General features: G+C 38.6%; 1 protein-coding gene across 1 annotated transcript in view; it reads right to left on the minus strand.

The window, feature by feature from the left end:
• Positions 1–25,187, minus strand: part of LOC119720459 (fibrillin-1-like) — a 44,740-nt gene that overhangs the window by 3,707 nt on the left and 15,846 nt on the right. Inside the window, 24 exon segments of the mRNA XM_038190130.1 lie at positions 118–334; positions 962–1,071; positions 1,325–1,465; positions 2,267–2,368; positions 8,452–8,544; positions 9,402–9,494; positions 10,402–10,494; positions 11,189–11,281; positions 12,260–12,355; positions 12,675–12,743; positions 13,500–13,592; positions 14,308–14,400; positions 14,896–15,015; positions 16,930–17,049; positions 17,231–17,344; positions 17,493–17,739; positions 18,218–18,336; positions 19,683–19,802; positions 20,361–20,489; positions 21,158–21,295; positions 22,022–22,071; positions 22,073–22,268; positions 23,216–23,353; positions 23,859–23,984. Coding sequence (XP_038046058.1) covers positions 118–334; positions 962–1,071; positions 1,325–1,465; positions 2,267–2,368; positions 8,452–8,544; positions 9,402–9,494; positions 10,402–10,494; positions 11,189–11,281; positions 12,260–12,355; positions 12,675–12,743; positions 13,500–13,592; positions 14,308–14,400; positions 14,896–15,015; positions 16,930–17,049; positions 17,231–17,344; positions 17,493–17,739; positions 18,218–18,336; positions 19,683–19,802; positions 20,361–20,489; positions 21,158–21,295; positions 22,022–22,071; positions 22,073–22,268; positions 23,216–23,353; positions 23,859–23,984 — 2,910 coding nt within the window.

Raw genomic sequence — 25,187 nt, forward strand, 5'->3', positions numbered from 1 at the left:
TGCTCCGCCGTTTTTACTCCTTGACTTATTCAAAACCAATACTAGGACTGGGGCAGTACAGGGGGAACAGGTAGGTTGGTTTGATGCACCAGGAACAAATGCATTGGCAAGACTTACATGTGTTACTGACAGAGTTCGGGACAAGCGGAATGTTTCCCGACCCATCGTTAAGTGTGTCACCCGCTCCTATCACATTGCTGATAACATTCGTCGATGGTGGTTGCCCTTGGAATGCTATTGCCGTGAGTGCAACCACACTGCCTTCTTTGAAGCTCAGAACTTGTACCGCAATCACATTGCTGGTGGAAGTATCTCCCCGCAGTTTGTTCATGATCTGGAAAGTGAAGGCCGAAAAAGGGTGCCAAAACAAAAAGGTTTCTCCCAAGCTAATGCAGACGTAGTGTGAAATTCCGACTCATGGACTCGCTATTGCGCATGTATTGCGCATGCCTCAGTGTGAGGGTAAGAGTCCATTATAAGGTGCAAGAAACCAGATTTCATAAGAGTGCTATTTCATATGACACCGGCACACATTAACACTCCTAATGTTAAATACCTGGTTTTCATCAATCAATGTGTGCCAATTGTGAGGCAATTACTTTATTACCTCCGCCAAGGAGGATAAGTTTTCATCTGGTTTTGTTGGTTGGTTGGTTTCTCTTCTAACAAGATAACTAAAAAAGGTCCTTGGTACAAGTATAAATCGATTTACATTTGAAGGTTATCCGGATCTGGATCTGAATCCATTTTTATAAGGACTCTTCACCATTTATGTGGTTGTTTCTTGTACTAACAATATGGCGGGGAATTGTATAGCCTTGGTAGAGGTTTGTTTGCGCTCTCTAAGAGCTTTTTAGTTTTAATTTGTGTTTATTAGTTTATTTTGAAAACATAAAACAGTGCAAGCGCAATGTGCTAAAAATACTTCAATAAATGAATGCAACAAGAAGTAGTTTATTACCGCTGCATTAAGCCTCGTGGCAAGTTGTTTCCATGCAGAGGATGATGGGTTACCGTAGGCACTGACGAAAAGCAAATCTATTTCTATGAAAAAGTAGAGTGTCTCGCGTTCTGAAAAAAAACAACAACAGGTGTTTCAAATTAAATTTAGTATTTTACGTCTTGAACAAAATCTTAGAGCAACGCTTTTTACAAGTCTGTTGGGGAAAAAGAAATACATCAATATACATTGAGCTAAAGATGTTGTTATAGTTGTACTTCTAGTAGCGGAATCATAAGATAAGTGATTCTGACTAGACAGGTCCCAAGGCTCGAGTTCTAACTTCACTCCATTTCAAAAGCTAATTGTGAGACCCAGACTTACGTGTACATGAACCATTATTGTTAGTGAAGAATCCTTCATAACCGTTGCATTGGCATGTGTAGCCGGCAGCGTTGGTAGCCGGTTGACAAAATGTTGCACTCTCTGAGCATGAAGGGTTGCCGGACGAACACGGACTGGCAGCTGAAAAATAATGCAATGGACGATGGTATATTGTTCAAGTTGATCTTATTTTGATGTTAATACATGTACGGGTCGTACTGCTTTAGTATACAATTTATAGGGTTTGAACATACAGTTAAACATCCTGTAGCAGTTTACATAACATGTGTTCTCGTCGACTGATTGAAACGTATATGAGGTGAAGAGAGACAACCAAGAAAAACTGACTTAAGCATTTTATTAATAAGTAAATATATCCTTGAAACATTGGTGCACATCATCCCCGTTTGTTTATGTCTAAATGAAGGATTTGCTATTGTTCCTTTTCCCTTCCTTTTGATTATACTGAGCAGCTCTCATTAGTTTTGTACACGTTTTCTAATCAAGGTCGACCTCGATTTGGTTTCTGTCCTCAATTCATCGATGATGTTGCACGTGTGTGTCCTCAATTAGCACCATAAATCTATTCAGCTTCCAAGTTGTCATTAACGAATAGGTTTTTTCCACTACAGAATCAATGTATCTCTGTTACTATTGACCTTCAGTTTCATCATTTCATCGCAGAAAAGGATAAAAATCTTAAGGACATATGTACTTCTCTTTAAAATATCCTTTTTGTTGCAATGCAATTGATGGAATAGAAAGTCAATGGTAACAAAGATACATGCATTCCAGTAGAAAAAAATATCATGCCATTTTGAGTATAAGAAGCGAATAACTATGAACCAGTATCTAAATAATTATCTAATTAAACTGAGTAAACAAGTTATAGCTTTAGGAGCACTGTGAACATGACAAAATCTATCAGTTGCCAAATCTTACCCGAACAAGTTGGTCCTGAAAAATCATACGGACAAAGACACTCGCAGAAGTTTGCATCAAATTCACCTCCATTCGTGCAACTTGATGCAGACAGCTGGCAATCTGATACAAACAAAACACAAACACAGAGACCATGAGCCATATAATAGTCTAATGTACAATGTATACTATGACAGAGGACCTGCATGAATCATGCTCCAAGTGGCGATTGCTAGCAACATGAAATATGTTGCACACCTCCATTTATGGCTTATGAAAATGTCCAATTGACGACTTGGGAGACTGCTAACACAAACATGGTTGAGAGATTAATACTTTTATACTGTGTGAACAGTATTTCTATCTTCGTTCGGTTCAATATAAATATCAGGGTTTGCTTTATTTCTTCGTTATTTTTATTAGAAAAACCTACCTCCCTCCGTGGTTGGTGTCTCTGTTGTCAAGTCTGATGGTGTCGAAGGCACTTCAGTTTCGCACCGCTCACCAGCGAACGATGCAGGGCAACTACAAGAAACAGACAGATTACATCCCACTGATGCTTAACATATTATATCTATAGTTCTTAACAATGATTCTGAAGGTTTGGGCTAAGAAAACCTTCAATGAATCAATGATTATCTACAATTTATTTCACAATTGCGTCAGTAAGCCTTCCTTACCAGCCTTTGTTATTCTTGATGTACGTCTTGTGCATAGTGTAAAGAAAGTGGGACCACTAATGGAGGAATTTATCCTTCACTGCTTTATGATTAAATCCAGGATGCAATAAGCAGTGCTGTAGCCGTCAGGACTGGTCTTCGATTTGAGACCAGTCTCGAGACCAGTTCGAACGTGTTCTTGGTCTCGATCTCTCATCACTGATGAGTGATATTGATTCAAATAACTATCTGTATACGGCTATAATAATAGCTCACGTAGTCTTTGTTAATACCAGAATTCGATTAACACTATATCGACTAACTGGTATAATGTACAATCAATATATCAAAGGCAATCAATATATCAAACATCATTTCAAACACACGTTGTAAGTTCTCGCCAGGGACATAAGTACATAATATGTACCGGGTTGATGCATGACACTTGAAAGACACCTTCCCTCGAAAAAAAAAACAGCTAGAGGTTATATACCCAATATTTATTTCAGTTTGGGACTTTTCATCATCATTATGATTTATAATTACTCAACCGGGCGATACATTCCAAACATAATTGATTCAGGCAGCTTTATGTCTCTTTGTAATGTGCTGCTTCTTATGGCTATATACTCCCACTCCTTTCGCACAATCCTGGCCCGCCCCATAAATTACCTGCAAGTTGGCTGAGGGGAGAATCCTGAACTCTGGCACGTTCCGCCATTCATGCAAACATCTTGTGTACAGTCTGTCAACAATGCTGATAACAAAACCAATTATAAAAAAGGTCACTGGGATTCCATTGTTTGATGAATTATTCACTTTGGAGGTTTTCATGTTTCTGACGTACTGACAGCGTTGCCAAGGTGATTAATAAAAAAAGGAACCAAAATGTCGGGACCAATCTTTTAGTAAAGTTATGCATGTAGCACGTTTAAAATCCGGAATATGAAAACCCAATTCATCAGCTTTCTTTTAGTCCAAGAATCATTTAAATCACACAACTTTTATCACAGCCACCGTTCTTTCCATGGATCACAAAAGGTGTGCGTTCTTTCAGCAAAACGAAGGCAATTCACACACACGTCTATGTAATTTGATTTTGTTTTGCTGAAACAACACTTACTGGGTGAAACAGGCAAGTTGGTTTTAGGTGTTAAAGGAACTAATATAACACAACCTTACATGTGTTTATGTAACTGACAGAGTTCGGGACAAGAGCTATGTCTTCCACACCATCGTTCAGTACATCATTCGCTGCTATCACATTGCTGATGACATCCACGGAGGGTGGTTGCCCTTGAAATGCTAGTGCCGTCTCGGCAACCACACTGCCTGCGCGGAAGCTCAAAACAGCTACCGCAACCACACGGTTGGTGGAACTACTTCCCCGCAGTTTGTTAAGAATCTGAAAAAAGGAGACAGTATATGTTCAGATAGTAAAGATAAGAGGTTAGTTCTTCTTCTTAATGCAAATGTAAAAGTCACCTGCGACATAAAGGCAATTTGCCACAGGAATCTGCAAAGGGAACACATTTCAGTGGATATTTCATTATGATGGATGGATTCAGTTTACATGAATCCATCATACCTGCGATTTCTAAGACAGGAACAACACCTGGGTACCAAATACCCAACAGAATTAAGATGCAAGATATTAAAACGGTTCCACATTTTCTGAAAACCTTCGTTGCACAAACAAACATAACTTTTCTTATACAGAGACAGTCAACTTAAAGGGAACATGTAATTAAAGGGAAAATACAACATTTGCAAACATCAAAAAATAAAAATACCAAATCATTTTGTAATACCTTGCTGGACTGTTAGTGAATGACAATGTAAAGCATCCTGTAAAATCATGGCACCTGGTATACTGTCATTTTCAAGAAAAGTGGTATTTTTGTATCAATTTCCAACGCTGATCGGCCGATCAGCGTTGGAAAAAACTGGCTTTTTTTTCAAAAACTGGCCCCAATTGACCATCGCACTTGTTTGCAATCGATTACAAACCTATGAACGGGTACGAGCCAGCTAGACTGGTTCCCTGACCTTACAATTCCCCAATGTATGTAAACTGCTCTGTTTCTTCTTATATGGAGTCAGGGAACCAGACTACAGGAAAATGATTGTTTTTCGTGGTTTTTATAGCATTTTCGAACCAAAAACCTCAAAAAATCAGTGTAACTATATTTGCTATATATTTCCAACCCCCCAATTCCATCCATTTCTGGAAATTACAGTAAAAGCAAATGATGTATATTCCCTTTAAAGATTTGTATGACTTAAATACACTTAAAACAGCTTTCTTGCCATGTTACTTTGATTTTCCACATCCTTTGTAATAATCTAAAAAAACATAGCGTAATGGCTATGGGGTATTTCAATTTCTAAAGACAGACTTGCAGGGTTGCGTTGTCCCAATTGTTGCCCTTTTCCCCGGTACCCCATCAGTGCCAATATGTAAAGGGCACTTGACAGAACGGCAAAGATGAGTGCTTAGAGTTTCTCTTTTTTTAAATGTTGGTTATCGAAGGTGTGGTGCACATTACATGTGAACCTAAAGTTTTGTCACGTTTTAGTTTTGTTCTTGTTCAGGAGGTTCTTGATCCTTTCGACAACGGGTATCCGGTTCCAAAATCACCGGCAAGAGCAGACACCCTCCATGCAATTTGCAGATCTTAGGCACAACTGTTTGCGTTTGCATTTGCTCGGTTGTAATATACTAGTTTCTATCCTTGTGTGCAACACACACGTTCTAGGCTCATTTCCACAGGTGTATACAATTAATTAATTAATGGTATATTACCGCAGAAATTATCCTTCTGGCAAGTTGTTTCCATGCAGCAGATGCTGGGTTATGGTAGGCAATACGGAAAGGCAGGTTTAATGTCATGCCAAATCGGAATGCCGTGCGTTCTGAAAAACAATAACAGTGTTTGATTTTTAATGAAATTTATTAGTACACCTGTCTTGAAGCAATTATGTTGAATTACCTTTGCACTGAACACACTCTCTTAACATAGCCTGCTTGTTCATGGTGCGCTGTATCTAAATGTAACTTAAACCATTAGTAGGGTTGACTGGCAAATTAAAATGAAAGGAAAATGTGGGTAACTGTCCACCAACAAATTGGAAAATGTCTTACTATGCATGGTTTACTTAAAGTACTGCTAGTATTATCTTTATTTCTGATGCCACATACAGATTGATGATACAGAGTTTAAATAATAGCCCTTCAAACAGTGAGATATTCAACAAGTAAACAACTCAATCGAGAGACCCAAGGTGCAGTATTCCACGGGCCTAAGGATGAAGTCATGCTCCAGTCACTTTTAAAAAGATTGTGCAGGACCCACGCCTACTTACTTGTACATGAACCATCACTGTTAGTGAAATATCCTGCAAACCCATTGCATTCGCATGTGTAGCCCGCAGCGTTGGTAGCCGGTTGACAGAACTTCCCGTCAGTGTCTGGACATAGAGTGGTGTCTGACAAACATGGACTGGCAGCTGAAAAAAATGGGACAGTACATGATTTTGTAAGTCATTGTTGCGTTGATAGCAGAACATGTTGTACAGGCTTGACCATGTTTTAGTAATCAAACAAAAATTGTTTCGTCATTGATTGGCTAGTTTTAATTGAAATAAAAAAGTTATACGTGACCTGAGTAATATAATTAAAAACAAAAAGACTTTCCCGGAATATTTTCACAGATGTGACACTGCATCTGCACTTCCTACCAAAGTGCCCGTTCACACTTACTTGAAGCAAAATCAAGGCAACCCAATGACGTCGATAACTTAAGTTTGACTGTGAAGTCTGCTGTTACCTGACACATTCGTTCCGCACTGTAATTCGCTTGAATAAGGAACTTAAAAGTCATTAGATGCAATTTAATGCTCCCAGAATCATAGTGAATAAAAAAAATCATCACGGAGCAACTCAGTGTAACAGCTCAATGTGAGTTTGTGCTATCAGAAGAGAATAGCATTGGATGAAACTAGTATCTTAGGAAATATAAAACATCATAAGCGTTACAAAAGCAAAACCATAACTGTGGAATTATTGTGAACACAGGAAAGCACAGTTTTAACGACAACTCATTGCAAAATCCTACCTGCACAAGTTGGTCCAGAAAAATCAGACGGACAAAGACACTGGCAGAAGTCTGCATCGAATTCACCTCCATTCGAACAAGTAGATGCAGACAACGGGCAGTCTGATACAAACAAACACAAACACAAACAACCATGAGCCACACGAGAGTTAATGGGCATTGCATGTGACATAGGACCTGCAGGGATCATGCTTCAAGTACAGATGCACACATGGCTTATAATTAAATTAAATGTCTTTAATTGGAGTCTGCCAATGCAGGCTGAATATAGACAAAATAATGGTAGAGCGGTGGTACAGCCTTAATGATCTAAGGTTCTTTCCACTCATTTCAAGTGAGATCCAGAAGAATGATGTGGGAAAGGAAACAGCAGCGTATGGGGTGGAAATGAAACCTTGTGTGGACGTGGGCAGGTCCACACAACGTCGCTGCTACCTGGTTTATATGGACAACTTTTTTTGTTCGGAAGTCCACACAGTGAATGTAATGCTTGTCCACACACATAAGGCCCAGGTATACGATTCTACATTAGGTTCACAGTGGTGAAGTGCAAGAAAGTGCAGCTATGCCAAATTGATCTCTCATAGACATAGTGCATTGTGTATATGAATCTCCGGTACAAATTCCACAGTCAACTTCGACTAAACTTGATAGGAGCATCTACTTATACAGAACTGTGTTATTGAAAGGTTGTCAATGTCAAAAACTTTAGTAAGATACTCTAATGAGTTGTGGATGTTCAAACTTCAAGTAACATCAAGACCAATGTCAAGAAGTTCAGTAATATACTCCGATCAGTTTTGGATGTCCAGACTTCAAGTAGCAACATGTAAATCAATGCTGGATATAACTGAAGTGGGTATGTAGTTGACTTTTGTACCTGTCTTGTGTTACAATTTGGTTAATTGATCTTTATCTAATAATGGACAGTATGTTCTAGATTTGGCTACGGCGGACATTGGTGACAACACGTGCGCCCCTTATACGTTCCGGCCGTAGGCGCCATAACTATATAAGTACAATTTTGTCAAAATTCTATCAGACAGTTGGTTTAAAGGTCATCGTTCGATTGGTTGCAACACCATGGGGAATGGCCTTACAAAACATCAGTTCTTAGATTTAAATGGAAACAGGGCCCGTTTCAAAGGGCCACAAAGGTGGAGATTTTCTCTTGGCGTGATTTGATGTTTCCAACGGGTCTTATACTTATGCATATGGCAATTCTGCCAAATTTATCATTTTTTTTCAACCAAGACACGGCTGATCAGTTATAGACCAATTTGTTTCCAGCGAATGATGTAGGAAAATAATCAATTTCTGAGCAACAGATTTACAAAAACATTTGGATATTTTTTAAGAACCCCCAATAAATAAAAGCCCTTCCCAATAGCTCATTCTAAATCTTAAATGTTTATCTTTGTTTCCATACCTGAACAGTCAGTTCCAGTCCAGCTCTGGGCACATGAACACTGGCAAGTAGCAGTGTTGAGAGTTCCGCCATTCATGCAATTCAACTCGCAGTCTGCAACGAAATAACTATATTTGTCAATTGTCTTTTTAAAGTATACAACAGTCCTGTCTACAGTGCTACAATATGCAAAGAAGGAATGTTTATGAGTGCAAGAGAAATTACACTTAATGGAAAAGGTGGCAGCTAGATGGGACATTTCAATCAATGTTAAGGCCTTGTATAAATATCAATACGTGTTTGCCTATACACTGTAAAAACACTTAGTTTGATTTGACCAAAAATACAAAAAAAAAAAAAACCGGCACCCAGCCCAGGCTACAGTGAGGGTCAGGTCACAACAAGATTTGATATAACCATTTTATAATGAACATAATTGGGTGGATATAGAGGTTAAAATTGTTTGATGACAATGCTCTATAGGGCCGCAAGTTAACGATCATTTTTTTTTCGATCAGTTAATCGTTCCCTTCCGATAACAGTTTCGATTAACCGATAAGCCTATTGTTGTAGGAAAATTCTGGTTGAAAAAAAACCTCGCGCCAATTGAAAAACGATATCGCCTGTATCTCGATTTGTCTTGACCTTACGCAATTCCGATTTATTCAGAGAAACATCATAATCGTGCTGAAATGATTTATCGTTAAGCGGTTCGTGGGATGTTTCCATATATAAGCCCGTTTTTTCACAACTTGGTTTTTGATTAATCAAATAAAACAATTTAACTGAATAATCTACACATTAATCTAGGAAACTGAATAATACTTGCAGCCATACGATGGTCTGTTTAATTTTACATACAATCTACAAGCCAGGAGGAGGTTCGTTTTAAGCCATATTTGGTGTGGTGGTATTTTTATAGCAATGTTCTATTGTATATGTATACATAATAACACTCATCCTGTACTCACCAGAGCAGGTAACTCCCATCCAGTTTTGATCGCATTGACACCGACATGCTCCGTCATTCAACGTGCCATCATTTTGACAGATAAGTGGGCAGTCTGAAATACAATCACAATACCTTTAGCTTAAAAAAAAGGAGTTCCAGTATTGCAAAGAAAAACAAAAACGAGGCTTATATATAGTCTTAGTCACAAGTTTTCAAAAACTGAAATATGGTTTAAAATTTCAAGCGAAGCCCCGAGCATTGCCATGGTGCTAAATTTCAGCGTATCGCACTGGAAAGTTGAAAGTCTTGAAAACAATGAAAATACACTTAGCTAAAAGAGTTGTCTTATTACTGTAAAGAAAAAAAAGAACGAGGCTTGTGTGAACTTACTCACACGTTTTTAGAAACTAAAGCACGGTTAGAAATTTCAAGCACTCCCCTTAGCATTGCCATCGCTCTAAAAATCAGCGTATCCCAAATTGCACAGGACAGTTGAAAGTCTGATAAACAATCAATATACCCTTATCTTAAAGAGTATCCTAATTATTGTAAATACAAAAGAACGAGGCTTCTGTGAACTTACTCACACGTTTTCAGAAACTGAGACATTGTTTGAAATTTCAAGCAAAACCTTGAGCATTGTCATTGTTCTTCAATCAATAAATGTCAACAAGCTAGTTGAGGATAGCCACTTGTCTTTGTTCAATCAGGAAATGACCAACAGCTTTGAAAATGTTTTTTATGTTTTTTTTATTTTTGCATATGCGAATTTCTAAATATAGACTTATTTTGTGAACATTGTCAATTAATATGACAACGAAAATAAAAATTGGCAACTGGCTGACTGGCCAATCAGTAGGGCTCCGTCAGTAGAGAATGGCAATTGAAATGGTAGGGTTTGTTTCGTCCGTTTGTTTTGTGTACAACAAAACATGATTTGAATATCTAGGCAGTTAAAAAGTTGGCAAAATCAATAATTTCTTATGACGCTCATCTTCTTAAATTAAAACAAAACTCACCAGAGCAGGTGGTTCCAGTCCAGCTACCGGCACATGTACACTGACACTTCCCAATGTTAACATTCCCAGCATTTGCACAGGTCAAAGGGCAATCTGTGAACAAGGGTCAAATTCATCTCTTTCATTTAACACCAGTTGTACTACATGTGTTATTTTGTCCTTTTCTTTATAAAAAAAAATAAAAACAAACACAATTATGTTTAAAATTCAATACCTCAAAAACAAGTTCACAAAACAACTACAGTTCATCCCATGCAGAAGGACATACTTACATTGTCGAGTCGATATTTGACTTTTTTAGAAGAACAAATATAGCCTAGAAAACTGCAGCGTCAAACAGGGAACTTGGCCTTCACAGCTAACTACAATTTGTTTAACTACATATTGTTTGGACTTTGAGATTTTACACAGGTGGAGGCTATGCAACATAATACACCGAATAACATAACTTCTTCCACGATTCACAAAAGCTTCCGCTCACGTAACGACAAATAAATAGTACAATTGTTCTCTTTTTGTCAGCTACAAATTGTACTGCGTCACTGCTTCACAAAGACCACTGCGTCTGATGTGTTACAAGATCGGAAAAACCCTAAAAACCAATCGAAAAAACAACAACTCAACAGGGTGCTGACATTATGGTTTCCCCTCATTTAAGAGTTTGCATGATTTCCAAACTCTTAAATGAGAGAAGATGATGGATATTTCTGTGAATTTTTCAATGATAAAAACAGATAGACAAGTAGACAGCATTAGGGTATTTTTGAAAAGTAAACACAATACTTACCAGAGCAAGTTGTTCCCATCCAGTTACCTGTGCATGGACATTCACAGGTCTGACTATTCTGCTGTGCACCGTTTTCGCATTGTAACGTACAATCTGTAAACAAAACAGATGACATTTCTCAAGTGCTGTAAAAGTATTTAAACATTGAATATAATTTACTTTTGATTTGACGATAAATGTTAAACACCAACATGTGCAAACACATAAATGCAAACAAACTACTTTCCCTGATATTAACACATAACACATTTTGAAAATGCTTAACGTAATTTGTTATAATTATGACAAGATGTGATAGGGTCTCATTATGCCAACGATTAGTAATTCTGCTGATACTTTAGCCAAGGATTAATTTAAGCTGAACTTGGTTGGAATGGCTACAGGATTTAGTTTGTGGTCGATAAAGACTGATGTCTTTAGTAAAAATGTTTAAAATGTTCGAAGGAATAGTAATAAATTCATGGTCAAAATGTTGCTGAACGGCGCGCCACCGAGTATATTAACCAACTTAACACCCTCCAAGAATTCTTAACTATTGCTTGAACAATGGCCTTTGTATATCTTCATTGTTGAATTTGTTAAAATTTAGTAAATTAGTAATATCAAAGCATTTAAAAGAACGGCATTCGTCGAGCTGTCACAAAAGCCTAGTGGCTAACGAAATGAGCTTAGATTTAAAAGGTCCCTAGATCGAATCCTGCAATGTCAATTTTTGAAAACGCCATTATTCCAGCTACATGGATTTATCGAAAACCCATAGTGTCATGTAATGATCCCACGTATGGGAGACAATTGTGGTGGATGTCGAGTGACGCATCGTGCTCCATGAGTCCAAAATAATGTGAAGGCAAAATAGTGGTTTGACGTCACGGGAGGGTGTTAAAACTAGGAAAGGGGTGTCTACCTTAAGCACCCTTCCCCCTCCCTGGGAGAGTGAGAGCAAAGGTTTTGAAAATCGTTGTATTTGTTGTACTGTACAGTTTACTGCAATTTCAGAGCAAGAAGAGAGCTAACCTACTCAGAAAACTCTACGTTAATACAGTGAAAAAGAAATCATTGGTGTTCATTTACCGGAACAGTAATCCCCTGTCCAGTTCTGGTCACTGTCACATGTACACTGGCAATTCTGATCCTGCACTCCATTATTGAAACAGGTGGATGGGCAACCTGCCATACACACAAAAACAGGGAGCAATGTGAACTTATAAACATTTAGTTCCGTAAATTGTGCTGCTTCTCATACAAATATTATTATGTGAAAATAATTACAGCGCATGAATGAAACTGTACTTTTCTTGCTTCCATTATGTCATAAAGTAAAGTTTTCATAAAGTAACACTGAAGTGGACCTGAAATAACGCCACGGGTGTGGTCATGCATGATTTTTGGCAAAATCAACAAATTCATGTTGTTTTGTAAATATCAGAACGTGAAAAATGGGGGGGGGGGTTATCACAAGTTCAATATTGTCCTTATTTTCCTATACCTGAGCATTGACAAGTACTGGTGAACAGATTCTCTCCTTCCTGACAGCTATCGGCAGTTAAACTACAGACTGAAAAACAATAAGAAAGAGAGAACAAAGCTTATTCGATTCATTTTTTTGTTTGGTAAATTGTTGTGTTTAATCTATTTTAAATTTGTTTTAGAAACTGTATCTTTGTAGGAAGATACTTTTCAACACATGCGAAAAATGCTAACTGAGCTCAAATGATGTACTGCATGCAGAGCATCCGTTTATTTCATAGAGACGGTAAGTATGGCACAGTAAACAGTATACATGCTTCCAAAAAATTGTGTCACATCGATACGAATGTCTAAGAATGTGTCGAGTACGCTTATGGTCATCACAACTTTGTCTGCTACAGCCAGCACAATTTGTCTGCCTAATTATCTTCCCGCCGTGAAATAGGGTGCAAGTACACATCTAAGCACACTCATTAAGACCTGATCGTTTCCTTCTTTTGTTCCCTTTTGCTTGTACCTTAACTTGTTCTCAACGGCTCCCATAATGTTTGTACACCAATATTCCCGAGGACCTGGGCTCTTTGAAATCGAACATACCCCATTGTTCCAAGTCCTCAGTCTGAATGATAACCATCCCACCGAAGTGTGTATTAAGCTGCAATCATGGACCTCCTATTGACCCCCCTTTGTTTATAATTAAACTGTTTAGGAAGACCTCCCATATGTTGTGTACAGGATCGTCAATTGTGGACCTTCTGTAATTGTGGACCCCTTTGTCCAACGTCCCCTATTAGATGCAGAAACAAAACACAGTGACACAAGACATCGCAATCAATATAATTACCAGTACAGGTCGTTCCACTCCAATCGTTTATGCATGTGCACTGACATGTCGCCTCATTCAAATTACCACCATTCATGCAGTCCAATGTGCAAGCTAGTGAGAAACAAATAACATTGATTCCATGAACATCTGTAAGTTGTTTTTATTTTCTGATGAATCCATATGGGACAATGCAGTACTGGAGCTTTGTTGGCAAACACGTTTGGCATTATGAGGCATTAATGTGACTACAAACGGGATGAACCAAGCCTCAAATTCCAATGCATAAAAAAGATCGGCCACGGGTCTCCTGTCAATCTTGCAAAGTCAGGAAGATCACGTGCACCCCCTCAAAAAAAAATCCATGGAAACTGTGTGCTTTATGAAGGTGTTACTTGCCATTAATGATGTGCATACAGGCTTTGTACTAAAACAACTACATGGGTTTGAATTCCTTATGAACAAAAAAATGTATTCATGGCACTTAGACTGAAGAGGTGTTTTTTTTTTATCCTACTTTAGATTTTTAGGATGCAAATTTACAATCATGATTAAAAAAGATGAATGCAAACTTGTTCTACATCTGTATGATTAGGGCCTGTAGAGGTCCTATTTTTGGCTAAATTAAGTCCAAAGCTTACCAAGACGACTTACATATTATCTCCTTTTTACACAATACCAATCCGACAGTTATAGTCAACAGAATTCCAATTCATGCCCATGAACTCTTCTATCTCTTCACATATCCCTTGCTACTATTGAAAAAAAAAAAACATAAATACTGTTTTTAGTTTGTTTGTTTTGACCAGGTTTTTTTCTTTCAACTGACCGCTACAGTTTAGTCCATCCCAGTTGTCGGCACAGGTACATGTGCACGCTGCAAGATCCAGTGTTCCGCCATTCACACATGACAGCTTACATACTGAAAAGATAACACGTTCATATTCAGTGCTCATTTGATATTCCTGTCTCAAGTCATATGACAATTGTTTTAAAAGATTGATTCATATATTGATTCATATATTAACATTCATATATATATGACTGCAAAATGACTCTGCATAGTTTGAGCAAAAAGTAAGAAAACTACTCAATCATGAAACCTGAAACTATACCTTACACCTTCACCACCTTCAGACTAACAAAAAATTCAAAATGCTGTCATTTATCCAAGGGCATAGATTGGACCTTTCATACAATTCTTTTTTTTTTCAATTTGATATCGGCTAGACAGTTTGTAAGGTTAAAATTTCCAAGTTTCCCTATTGTTTGTGAACACTGCATTATTTCTTACTGCCACTGATATCATAAAACCAATAATAACATATTTGAAAGTTCAATATTATCTTAAACACAAGACAGATTGAACTAAAGTTTAATATTTTCTCAAACAAGCATCACAATTCCAACTTGTTACCTATTTCACAGTTTTCTCCCATGAACCCTACGTCACAGCTGCAGGTGTACCCGCGAGCAGTGTTCAGATCGTTGATGCAAGTTGCTCCGTTTACGCAGTCGTTGCCCATTTGACAAGGTGCTTAGGATAATAAACAAGATCGGATTGAACTATAACCTGGAGGGAGGTTAACAAAGCTGAAATATATCTTAAAAAACTGGAATAAGTTGGTTTCAGCCATCAAACGACAAGTGGCGTAACTATGAGCAAGTTCGATCAAGGACCAGTGGTTAGCTTGTGGTTGATTCGTGATGTACCTAGCGTATGCGCACTGAAGCTGAAGCGCAAACGACTCTAATTGTCATGTCAACGACCGTCAGAAAATGGCGGTCCCACATTCAACACTTTTTTTCTGTTTATTAACACAATCATAGTGATAGTGCAGTTTATGTTATCTTACATATTCGCCATTAATAATAACAACAATAATATACAAATTTCTACCGCGCATTTCTAAATACAATTGATCAAATGTGCCTTACAATAAGAACAATAAGACGTTAAGTTATTTAAAAATCCAACTATTGTACAATGTTGACCAAAGACAGTGTCAGAACCATGAACCTGAATAATCGACTAGACTAGTCTAACCATCGTCGACTAACGTGCGTTCGATCAAAGTCATCGAACTATGGTTAATTATGGTCCTTGGGGGTACTGATTATGATCAATTTTTAATTCCAAATTGGGGGATGGGGGTGAGGGTGGGGTGGGAGCGGAGTTGGGGTGGGGGTAGTGGCACTGGGGGTACCGGGGGTAGGCACTGGGGGCACGGACATCCACGGGGGGGGGGGGGGGGGGGGGGGGCACGTGCCCCCTGTGCCTCCCCCGCCCCTTAGTTAGCCAGTGAACATAACCCGTTTGATGCATTACAGGGCACAGTTGTATGTAAACATTACAGGATAACAATCTATGCACTTAAATGGCAAGATTTTTAAATCAATAAACGTAAAACGAGGTACCGAAATTTTAAAACAGTCATATTTACCATAGAGATTTTGCCTACCAAGTAACACTACAATCATATACTTTTTTGAGTTTACATGAAATGACCTGTATTTTTCCAAGTGTTGTCGTCGAGTCAATCAAAAGTCATTTCATAAAGTCAGTCACAAGTAACAAGATGAACAACGACCGAATAATGATCTTGTTGCATGTCATTGTAATGCAACTAGTGACTTCATGACTTGTGACTGATTAACTTAGGATATACTGGCAGGGAATTGCATAGGCTGGACTACATCACTGATATTTCTTTTAATCCATCAACAGTTGTTCATTTGGCCCATGCCTACACTGATTTTGATTAAACATACTACTACTACTGAATTGTGATGAACAAGAAGATACAGATGGAGAAGTCTGTTCTTTGCCTGTGCCGTTGCTGGTTTATTCACCACACACTAACGGAAGAAGTGGAAATGAGAAACCAATTTGACTCGTAGGTTTACGCAAACAAAGTAGTCCCAAATTTACATATCAAAACATACCTCCTCCTTTAAAAGTAGACATTTCATTAACTATAATCAAGTTTTAACTACAGAGATCTGCAATTTAGCACTGTTTCATGAGGGCAAAGATATTTAGAATTGATGAGAACTGTGCACGATAGAAAGATTTTGATCATTTTCCATTATTCCACATTTACCTGAAATCAAATGCAGATGTATATATATATATATATATATATATATATATCACCAGGTAATTCATTACAGCCCACCATTATAGAGTAGTAAATTTCAGACCTCTGTGGTTAAAATTCAATTATGGTTCTTGAAATTGTACTTTCCAGAGGGGAGGGAAGTTGTGATATGTAAATGAGGAACTACTTTGTTTTGGTAAGACTACTGAGGCAATCCGGTTTCCCACTTCCACTTCCACTTTTTCCATTAGCGTGTGGTGAATACCTACAGTGGCACAGGCAAAGGACCGATATCCTGGCACTGACAGTGTATCTTATTAGGTGCAGAGTTTCTTGTTTAAGAAAGTTACCCATCGTTTCACACCGCGGGCCGCTGAATCCTTGACCACATGTACAGGTGTAGCCAGTGTCTGATGAAGAGTTAACTGCACAATTCCCACTGTTCATACAAGGGTTGACGTCACATGGTTCTGGGGGAAACAGAAATACACACATGATTGATCAAAACAATATAAGAAAATGCTACCATGCTCAAAGTTTTCCTATTTCGTTGGGTTCTTTCACAAATTGCCAATCCAATGGAAGCCGATTCCACACTAGTCTTTCCCCGCAAGATACAAATCACGATATTTTGTACATAAATTCACCTACCGACTTGGCAGTTTTGTCCGCTGTAGCCCGGTGGGCAGCTGCACGTGTATCCTCCCGTGGCCAAGTTGTCCTCAACACACTCACCACTGTTAATGCAGGGCGTCGCATCACACTCTGGTTGAGAACAAAAGCAGCAGAATGTGAACTGTTAAACTGTGAATGTCCCCTCTGTTCGCTATTCTCCTTTGTGAGAATAGAGATTATTATTTGAGTTTGATACACACTTTCATTAGAAGCATACATTTTGAGAGCGAGTACTTACTGGGGTCACCGATAATGAACGTCCGTTTGATCAGCTGGTGGTTGGGAGCCAGCTGACCCCCATTGCTACCCGTCAGCTGGCCAAGCAATGCCATGATGATCTCTAGATCCGAGTGCGTGGAGCCACTTTGGAAGTTGATAACCAACGTCAGTAAAGCTGTTGTTGAGTCCGAGCTCAGCGTCAAGTCTGTGATGACTACATCCCTGAAGGAACTACTCAAAGAAGAATCTCCGAAGGCTGCCTCCATCTGAGTTCAACATGAGTCATTAAGAGAACCAGCAATTAATTTCTTTTTTATGATGAACGTTCAACAAAACTTTCACGCACTGCCACAACATCACAATTTGGAAACGTTTAGTCCATATTTTACAAAAGCCACCACCTGTCTATGGCATCGGCAATGAGCATTGATCTTGTTGAAGCGAAAACCCTATGCAATTTTTATGGGCATTATTAATGGTTCAATCAACGTTCCTGGGATGTCTTCAATTTCTTTTTTTGCTCCTAATAATATACATTGTTGATCTCATTGGAGTGCTGATTTAATAAATTCAAGTTTCCTTTATACATGTTTAATTTCATTTTACATGTTAAGAAAAACTGTTAAAAAATTGTGTGTTTTTTTTTATTGAAACACACCACTCCCATATCAGTAACCACCAGTCATGTAATCCATTAGGGGGAATACATTTGAAGAAATAATGTTGTCTGTGCAATCTACATACCGAATTCTTCAATTCCTGGCGATATGTGACGGAGCCTGTTGCCAGATTAAATCCAGCACCGTCCACAGCCAAGCCACTGATGATTTCAAACACGGCAGATGCCTCTTTTGAATAAGCCGCTGAGAAAAAAAATACGCACATTTTAAGTAGGCGACCTGACAAACTATTGACAAGTTTGGCCATTTACCTATAAGCTGAGTGCCACAGCAGAGTTGTAATGACTCGGGTCAATGACTGCACTTGAGTCTGACTCGAGTCACAATCTTTTGGCGACTCGACTCGACTGGAAAATCGACTCGATCCGAGTCCCAACGGGTAACTGACTCGACTCGAGTCACTGTGCGCAAATGACCCAACTCGAGTCAAAGGCTATAATCACTTGAGTCCCAACACTGTGCGAAATTTTGCAGTGACTTACGGGAAATGTAATTATGTTCGCGTATTTCGCGTTACAGTCAAGCTGTGGCCGCTTATCGCATACAAATATACGCCGAATGACGGATTCCCTTCTGATTTTATAAGGTGGCCCACAAACTACCATCCCGGAACCAGGTTTTAAACGCATCTCCAAATTCCTGTTTTCATCATCGGCTTCGGGCGATTTCTTAAGCCCTTGATACTCGGACTAAATGTCATGCTTTAAAATCAAATAATTCGATATATTTATATAAACCATAAAGCCTATGACGTTATCAGCGTAAATAAAATATTCCAGACCCGAATGTCCACTTCGTGTTAACAGTTCCGTAGATCTTTGGTAAACGTCCAGCAGAAGCTGTCTAATGGGTACCATGCAACATATTTTCAGTCTCTGGATCTTCATAACAAACTGGTGCCTTGTTCAATAATTTATTAGATGGTTTACAAGTACCAGTGACTAGATTTGACTCGAGCATAAACATGACTTGACTCGACTCGACTCGACCACAAACTTTAACTCGACTCGAGTTGACCAGACCTTCTTGACCTAATCACTCGACTATGCTCGAGTCACTTCCTTGAAATACTCGACTCGGCTTGAGTCACTTCCTTGAAATAACTCGACTCGACTCGAATCACAAAATATTGTGACTCGTTACAACTCTGCTCCACATAAATGGCAGAAACATTGTGCGAACTGCTTCCACAACGTGCATTCCAAACAATAGCAGCCAACATCCTCTTGCCATGTAACAGGGGCATTTATGCGTGCTGCGAGCACAGTGATCCACACTGCAACAACGTTTTGCTGTGTATCGACTTTTTTCTTCATTTTTTTCTTCTTTTCCCATTTCTTTTTCTGACAAGCGTTTGGGAATGTTCATCCACATTACCATAATAGTCAGGCTCACACCTTAACTTTCCCTTTCTACCTGTGCACCATTTGGATGATCATTTCGTCATTATTTTTAATGGCAATTTTTTTTTTCTAAAGTCATTAATGAGAGTAACTCTTTCTAGCAAATCTGGAATAGCAAAATATTACCCAGACATTCTGACTCTTGTTGATAGAATCCTAACATGCAGTTGCACTCATACGTCCCTGGCAGATTAGCGCACATTGAGTTGGCCATCGTACATGGAGTCCCATCACATTCGTTCACATCTAAACAATGGGAAAGATATCGAGAACATTTCATCAACCCAAAACCCCTTCAACATTTTGGCAAAGAACCTTTTTGAATCCTACAAAAAGAGTAACCATTCTGCAAGTAAACCAATGACAAATTCTTCGTTCTATATTTACTAATGTGAGTGGTTGGGATCTTCCTTCCCTCAATCCAGCTAAGTCCTTCAAAATGGTTAATTGAAATAAAACCTGGGCAAAGTGTTGTAGATTGAGATAAGTTTACGGTTAAAGTTTATACACAAAACTAAACCTTATTTTAAGCAATGAAAAAGAGATTTCCAATGGAATATGACAGTATTTCCCTCAGTTTCAGAGGGAGGTAGGCCACCCCAGTGCAATTCACTCTTGGCCAGATACTTCTAGTCCTTATACAAAATAAAAATCAACATTTAAAAAAAAGAAACAGTGAAAGATGGTTGTTGTTTCTACAGTGTTAATATTTATTGTCCAAAACCACAACAAGTGAAAATTCATCAGTCGTCCAAACATCAATAAAAAATGTTCAGCACTGAACTGTTTTAACAATTCAATTACCTTCACACTGGCCCAATTCATTCTTTTCATACCCCTCCTTGCAGTCACACATGTAGCTACCGACAGTGTTGTTACATAGCGACACCGATGTATCGCAGTTGTCAAGATTCAGCGCACACTCATCAACATCTATAAAGAAACGGAGCCAATCCAACATATCATTGAATATTCAGTATCTGTCTGATAATGGACAAAACACTAGACGAAGTAGGCAGGTTTCTAGCTCTAGGCTCAACTGACTTGAAAGGAACACACAATAGAGCTTGTCTTACTCTTTCTCTCAGGGATTTGTTTGTGCAAAGAAACGTTTTTTAAATCCTATAAAATCCAAAACTGTCTACTGGAATTCAATGGCACAATCTTAATCTTCATCTTTTAAGAAGCATCAAGCAGATATACTAGGGGGAGGCGCACAGGGGGAGCACAGGGGAGGAAAGAAACGTGTAAGCCGTTCAAAATGTTCCCTTTTTTTAAACCAAAAGCATCAGCATTTTACAATCAGCACTGACTTAACCATTTTTCCAATAAAATATGAGCGCCCCTCCTCCATCGAGCAAAACGTGGCCATGCTACTGCCATCAAGCCATGTTGTAGTAACAGGAACAGGATCGACCTTCTTGAAAATCCTGCAAAACCTTCTGAAACCTAATGTTGGAGTTTTAACGATCTTGAATGTTTACACATTTACATCACAGAACATTTTTAGGACCCAGTTCACTCAAGTTTGAATGTGATTGTGCAGTTCACGGCGTATACATTTTCCTGGCATGTTTTCAAAAAAAAGAAAAGGTGTTTACCATCGCACTGTCTACCAGTTGGGAAGCCTGCAGAGACATAACCACCTATGCAGGAACACATGTAGCTACCGACATTGTTCATACACTCAGCAATGTCAGCTGCACACTCATCAGCACCGGTCATGCATTCATTCACATCTACCGACAACCAAAGATCAAATTTAAATGTGATTTATATAAATTTCAAATGTCAGCTTTTAATCATCATTTTTTTCAGATTGGAAAGCAAGTGAGCATGATAAACTGATCTGCAAAAGCTTTCATTTTTTAAAGTTGGTGTATTAGCTGTACATGCTTTACATTCTAGCGAAAAGGAACATATTCAGTGGAGTCTGAACTTAGTTTGACCCTGGCTTGCCAAAAATCTACTGACTTTGTTAGTTTCCACTGCTGTGTGACCTGTAATTACGAAATGAAATTACCCTTTTGCCATTTTACAGTACAATCAGACAAAGCCAAGGTTTGAAGGGCCGGTCGATTTTGTTGGTTTTGGGAGTTAACCTCAATCTGTAACTGCTATGTTTACTTTTTCTCAAATGTATCTTTCAATTCAGTCAAACATTTATATATAAACTTTCTGTTTTCACTTTTAATATTTTGCTCTCTTTCTTTTTCCTGACTTGTTTGTGTAATTCTTGTTTCTATTCATCCTTAGCCTTGCGATAATTTCCACCCAACAAAATTATATAAATATAGTTACTCAAAACACTGAATAAATTTGGTCGTTTGGGTTTCATTATTGCGTGCTTAGCAGTATCCGGAATTCCAATCTTTCAATTCTGTAAAGACATCAGACCTTACCCCTATTTCGTAGAGACAGGTCAGAATGAGAGAAATTGATACATAAACAATATTCGTTTTTACCTTCACAATATGTGCCATTTCCTTGGTAACCCTGGTTACAGTTGCACGATAGCTCCCTCGGTGTCTGTGCACGTCGCTAAGGAGTGACACACGCCAGGGTTCTCCTGACACTCATTGATGTTGACGCACGAGGTGAAGCCATCACCACGGAAACCATCGTCGCACGTGCAGAGATAACTGCCTAAGTTGTCCGTGCAGGTGCTGTTGGTAGCGCACGCGGAGATCCCACTCTCACACTCGTTGATATCTGGTGAAGGAAAATGTGTGAAACACACGTGATTTTATACAGCGGCAAAATACATCTGGACGCATCAAGACTTACCTCCAAAGCGTAAAGTGCCTGTTTTAGCTCATAATGGGCCATTGAAAATGGCCTCCCATTTTCTAAATTATATTCATTTCACAAGGCCGAAAAAAAAAATCGTGTACACTTTTAAGATAAAAGTTGTAAACGTAAACTCTCCCTCCCAATGTTTTTTTTATCAAATTCCAACATCCATTTCTGGAAATATGTTTTTTTTTAACTATGAATAGAAGACTTGTACTGTGTGTGCTTAATAATTTATGCTAGCTCCACATATTTGTCATCTGTAGTGAAACAAATCTGATTGAATTTGGTTGAAAAGCTTTAAGAGAATCGAATGGTTTCACACTGTTTCCATAAGTTAAGGCACACTCTAAAAAAATTTGTATGACCAAATTCAACTATGTTTGGTATCATGGCTCTAAGTAAATACACAGGTTAAGTGCACCAAATAGTTTTCTGCCATAGGGCCATACGAGAATTAGAATAACTTGTATAGACTCCATGCATAGTACACAATGATTCCTTACCACTCACGAGAGCTGCAGTAGACGGGGTTCACATTGTGCACTTGTCAATTTGCGTGTGGTATGAAATTCACAGGATTTTGTATTCTTAGTATTATGTACGACCCCAATCGTCACGTGACATTCAATCGTCACGTGTTTAAGTGTCAGACGCTGTAGGCATTGCATTCTAGGGTTCCTCCCATCAGTCTCTCCCAAGTGTCTCTTTGCAACTAATATGGCGGCATTTGTGCTACACACAGTCCATACTCATCAATTTTATCCTCATTCAAGATGAACCCTAACAATACTGTGCCACAAGCCAATCTTGGCGGTCATCTATCTAAGTAAGGCTTAAAGCAGGTTATTTCTGTTTGCACCTACTTTGGCAAGTTTGCCCACCCCCTTCGTATCCCATGGTGCAGTTGCATTGGAATGAGCCCGCCAGGTTGGTGCACGATGCGAAGGGACTGCAGTTGGCATAGTTCGGGTCGTCGGTGGGCAAGGAACATTCATCAATATCTGGAGGAAAAAAATAAACTTCATATGTTAATTTGTCACGTGAAGTAATTCAATCTATTTCACATTGTGCAGATAATGATGCGTTAACAATTTCTGACTAGATTAAAATGAAAAGACAAAGTTCTGAAAGCTAGCCCAGATCTTCGAGAAAATTAGCACATGTCAAACTCACATCGGGTATTCCAATTAATCAACACCACAAATTAAACAGGAACATAATATGTGCTGGCAAATATGATATATACGTATCATGTCAGGTGCAACTTCAAAACATGCTACAACCAAGCGCTAATAACTGATGAAAAAAAGAACCCATAGTCTGTATGTGTAGTCTAGGCCCCACGTCTCCCCCCCAGAAAAAGGATTATGTTGTTACAAGTATCTAACTGCATAATACATGGGTTGTATCAATTGGGGCAACATAATTAACAAACATCAATGTAAAACACCAAACAAACACTCACAGAAACCTTGAATAATACCAAAACATAAACAGTTTACTTACCAAAGCATAGCTGTCCGGTGCCAGTAAATCCGTCTTTGCATTGGCAGGTGAAGGAACCGTTATTGTTCAGGCAGTCAGCGTCGATGTGGCAATCATTCAAGGTGTCATTCAAACATTCGTTGACGTCTGTCAAAATGAGCAAACATGAATCACGTCATTTAAAACAAATATATATATATATAAAATGAATGGAAGCGGGACATATACACGATATTCAAAGTATTTTTTTCTGGCAATGACAAGATCTCTTTCAATTGAGTGGTTTAATGCGGCTCTGAGGATTCCTGTCGGCTACAAGTAGCAGTGACTATCCACAGCCATATTGACAAAATTGCCGACACAGCCATTTTTCTCTGCACTGGTTGTGGCTGAATACATGTAAGTCCGTAATTGACTTTCGAAATATATCCAACAAAAGAAAGTCAAACAAGCCGTTAAAGGGAATATACAACATTTGCAAACATCGAAAAATAAAACTACCAAGTTTTTGCGAAATACCTTAATAGGATGTTGGTAAATGACAGTCTAAAGCATCCTGGAAAATTATGGCACCTGGTATACTGTCATTTTCAAGAAAAGTGGTATTTTTGTATCAATTTCCAACGCTGATCGGCCGATCAGCGTTGGAAACAACTGGCTTTTTTTCAAATACTGGCCCCAATTGACCATTGCACTTGTTTGCAATCGATTACAAACCTATGAACGGGTACGAGCCAGCTAGACTGGTTCCCTGACCTTACAATTCCCCAATGTATGTAAACTGCTCTGTTTCTTCTGATATGGAGTCAGGGAACCAGACTACAGGAAAATGATCGTTTTTCTTGGTTTTTATAGCATTTTCGAACCCAAAACCTCCAAAAAGTCAGTGTTACTATATTTGCTTTATATTTCCAACCCCCCAATTCCATCCATTTCTGAAAATTACAGCAAAAGCAAATGATGTATATTCCCTTTAAATGTTAACAAAATGTAAAATTGCGTGTCTCTGGAAATTCAAACAGATTTCGGCTTCTGTTTAACTCCTGTTTACAGTAAGAATATTCGTGTGCATGTAAGAATATTCGTGTGCACTTTGATATTCTTGTTCACAGGCATGGAACAAAGAAATAAATGAGCATACTTCTGATATATCATTAGTTTTGAGCCATCTGAAATACGTGTGTTGTATTATTCCACATTTCACTCACACTCACAGGATGCCTGAAAATGAAGACGTTGTAAAGTGCACGACAGCCCTATTCTCTAAACTGAGATGTAGAAGTGGGGTTGGCCTCGCAACCCCCAAAGTGGGACTTAATTTGTAAAGTTTCCAAAGGCCCCTGGGTATGC

This window comes from Patiria miniata, unplaced genomic scaffold (assembly GCF_015706575.1).
Source record: "Patiria miniata isolate m_02_andy unplaced genomic scaffold, ASM1570657v1 HiC_scaffold_9, whole genome shotgun sequence".
Classification (NCBI taxonomy): domain Eukaryota; kingdom Metazoa; phylum Echinodermata; class Asteroidea; order Valvatida; family Asterinidae; genus Patiria; species Patiria miniata.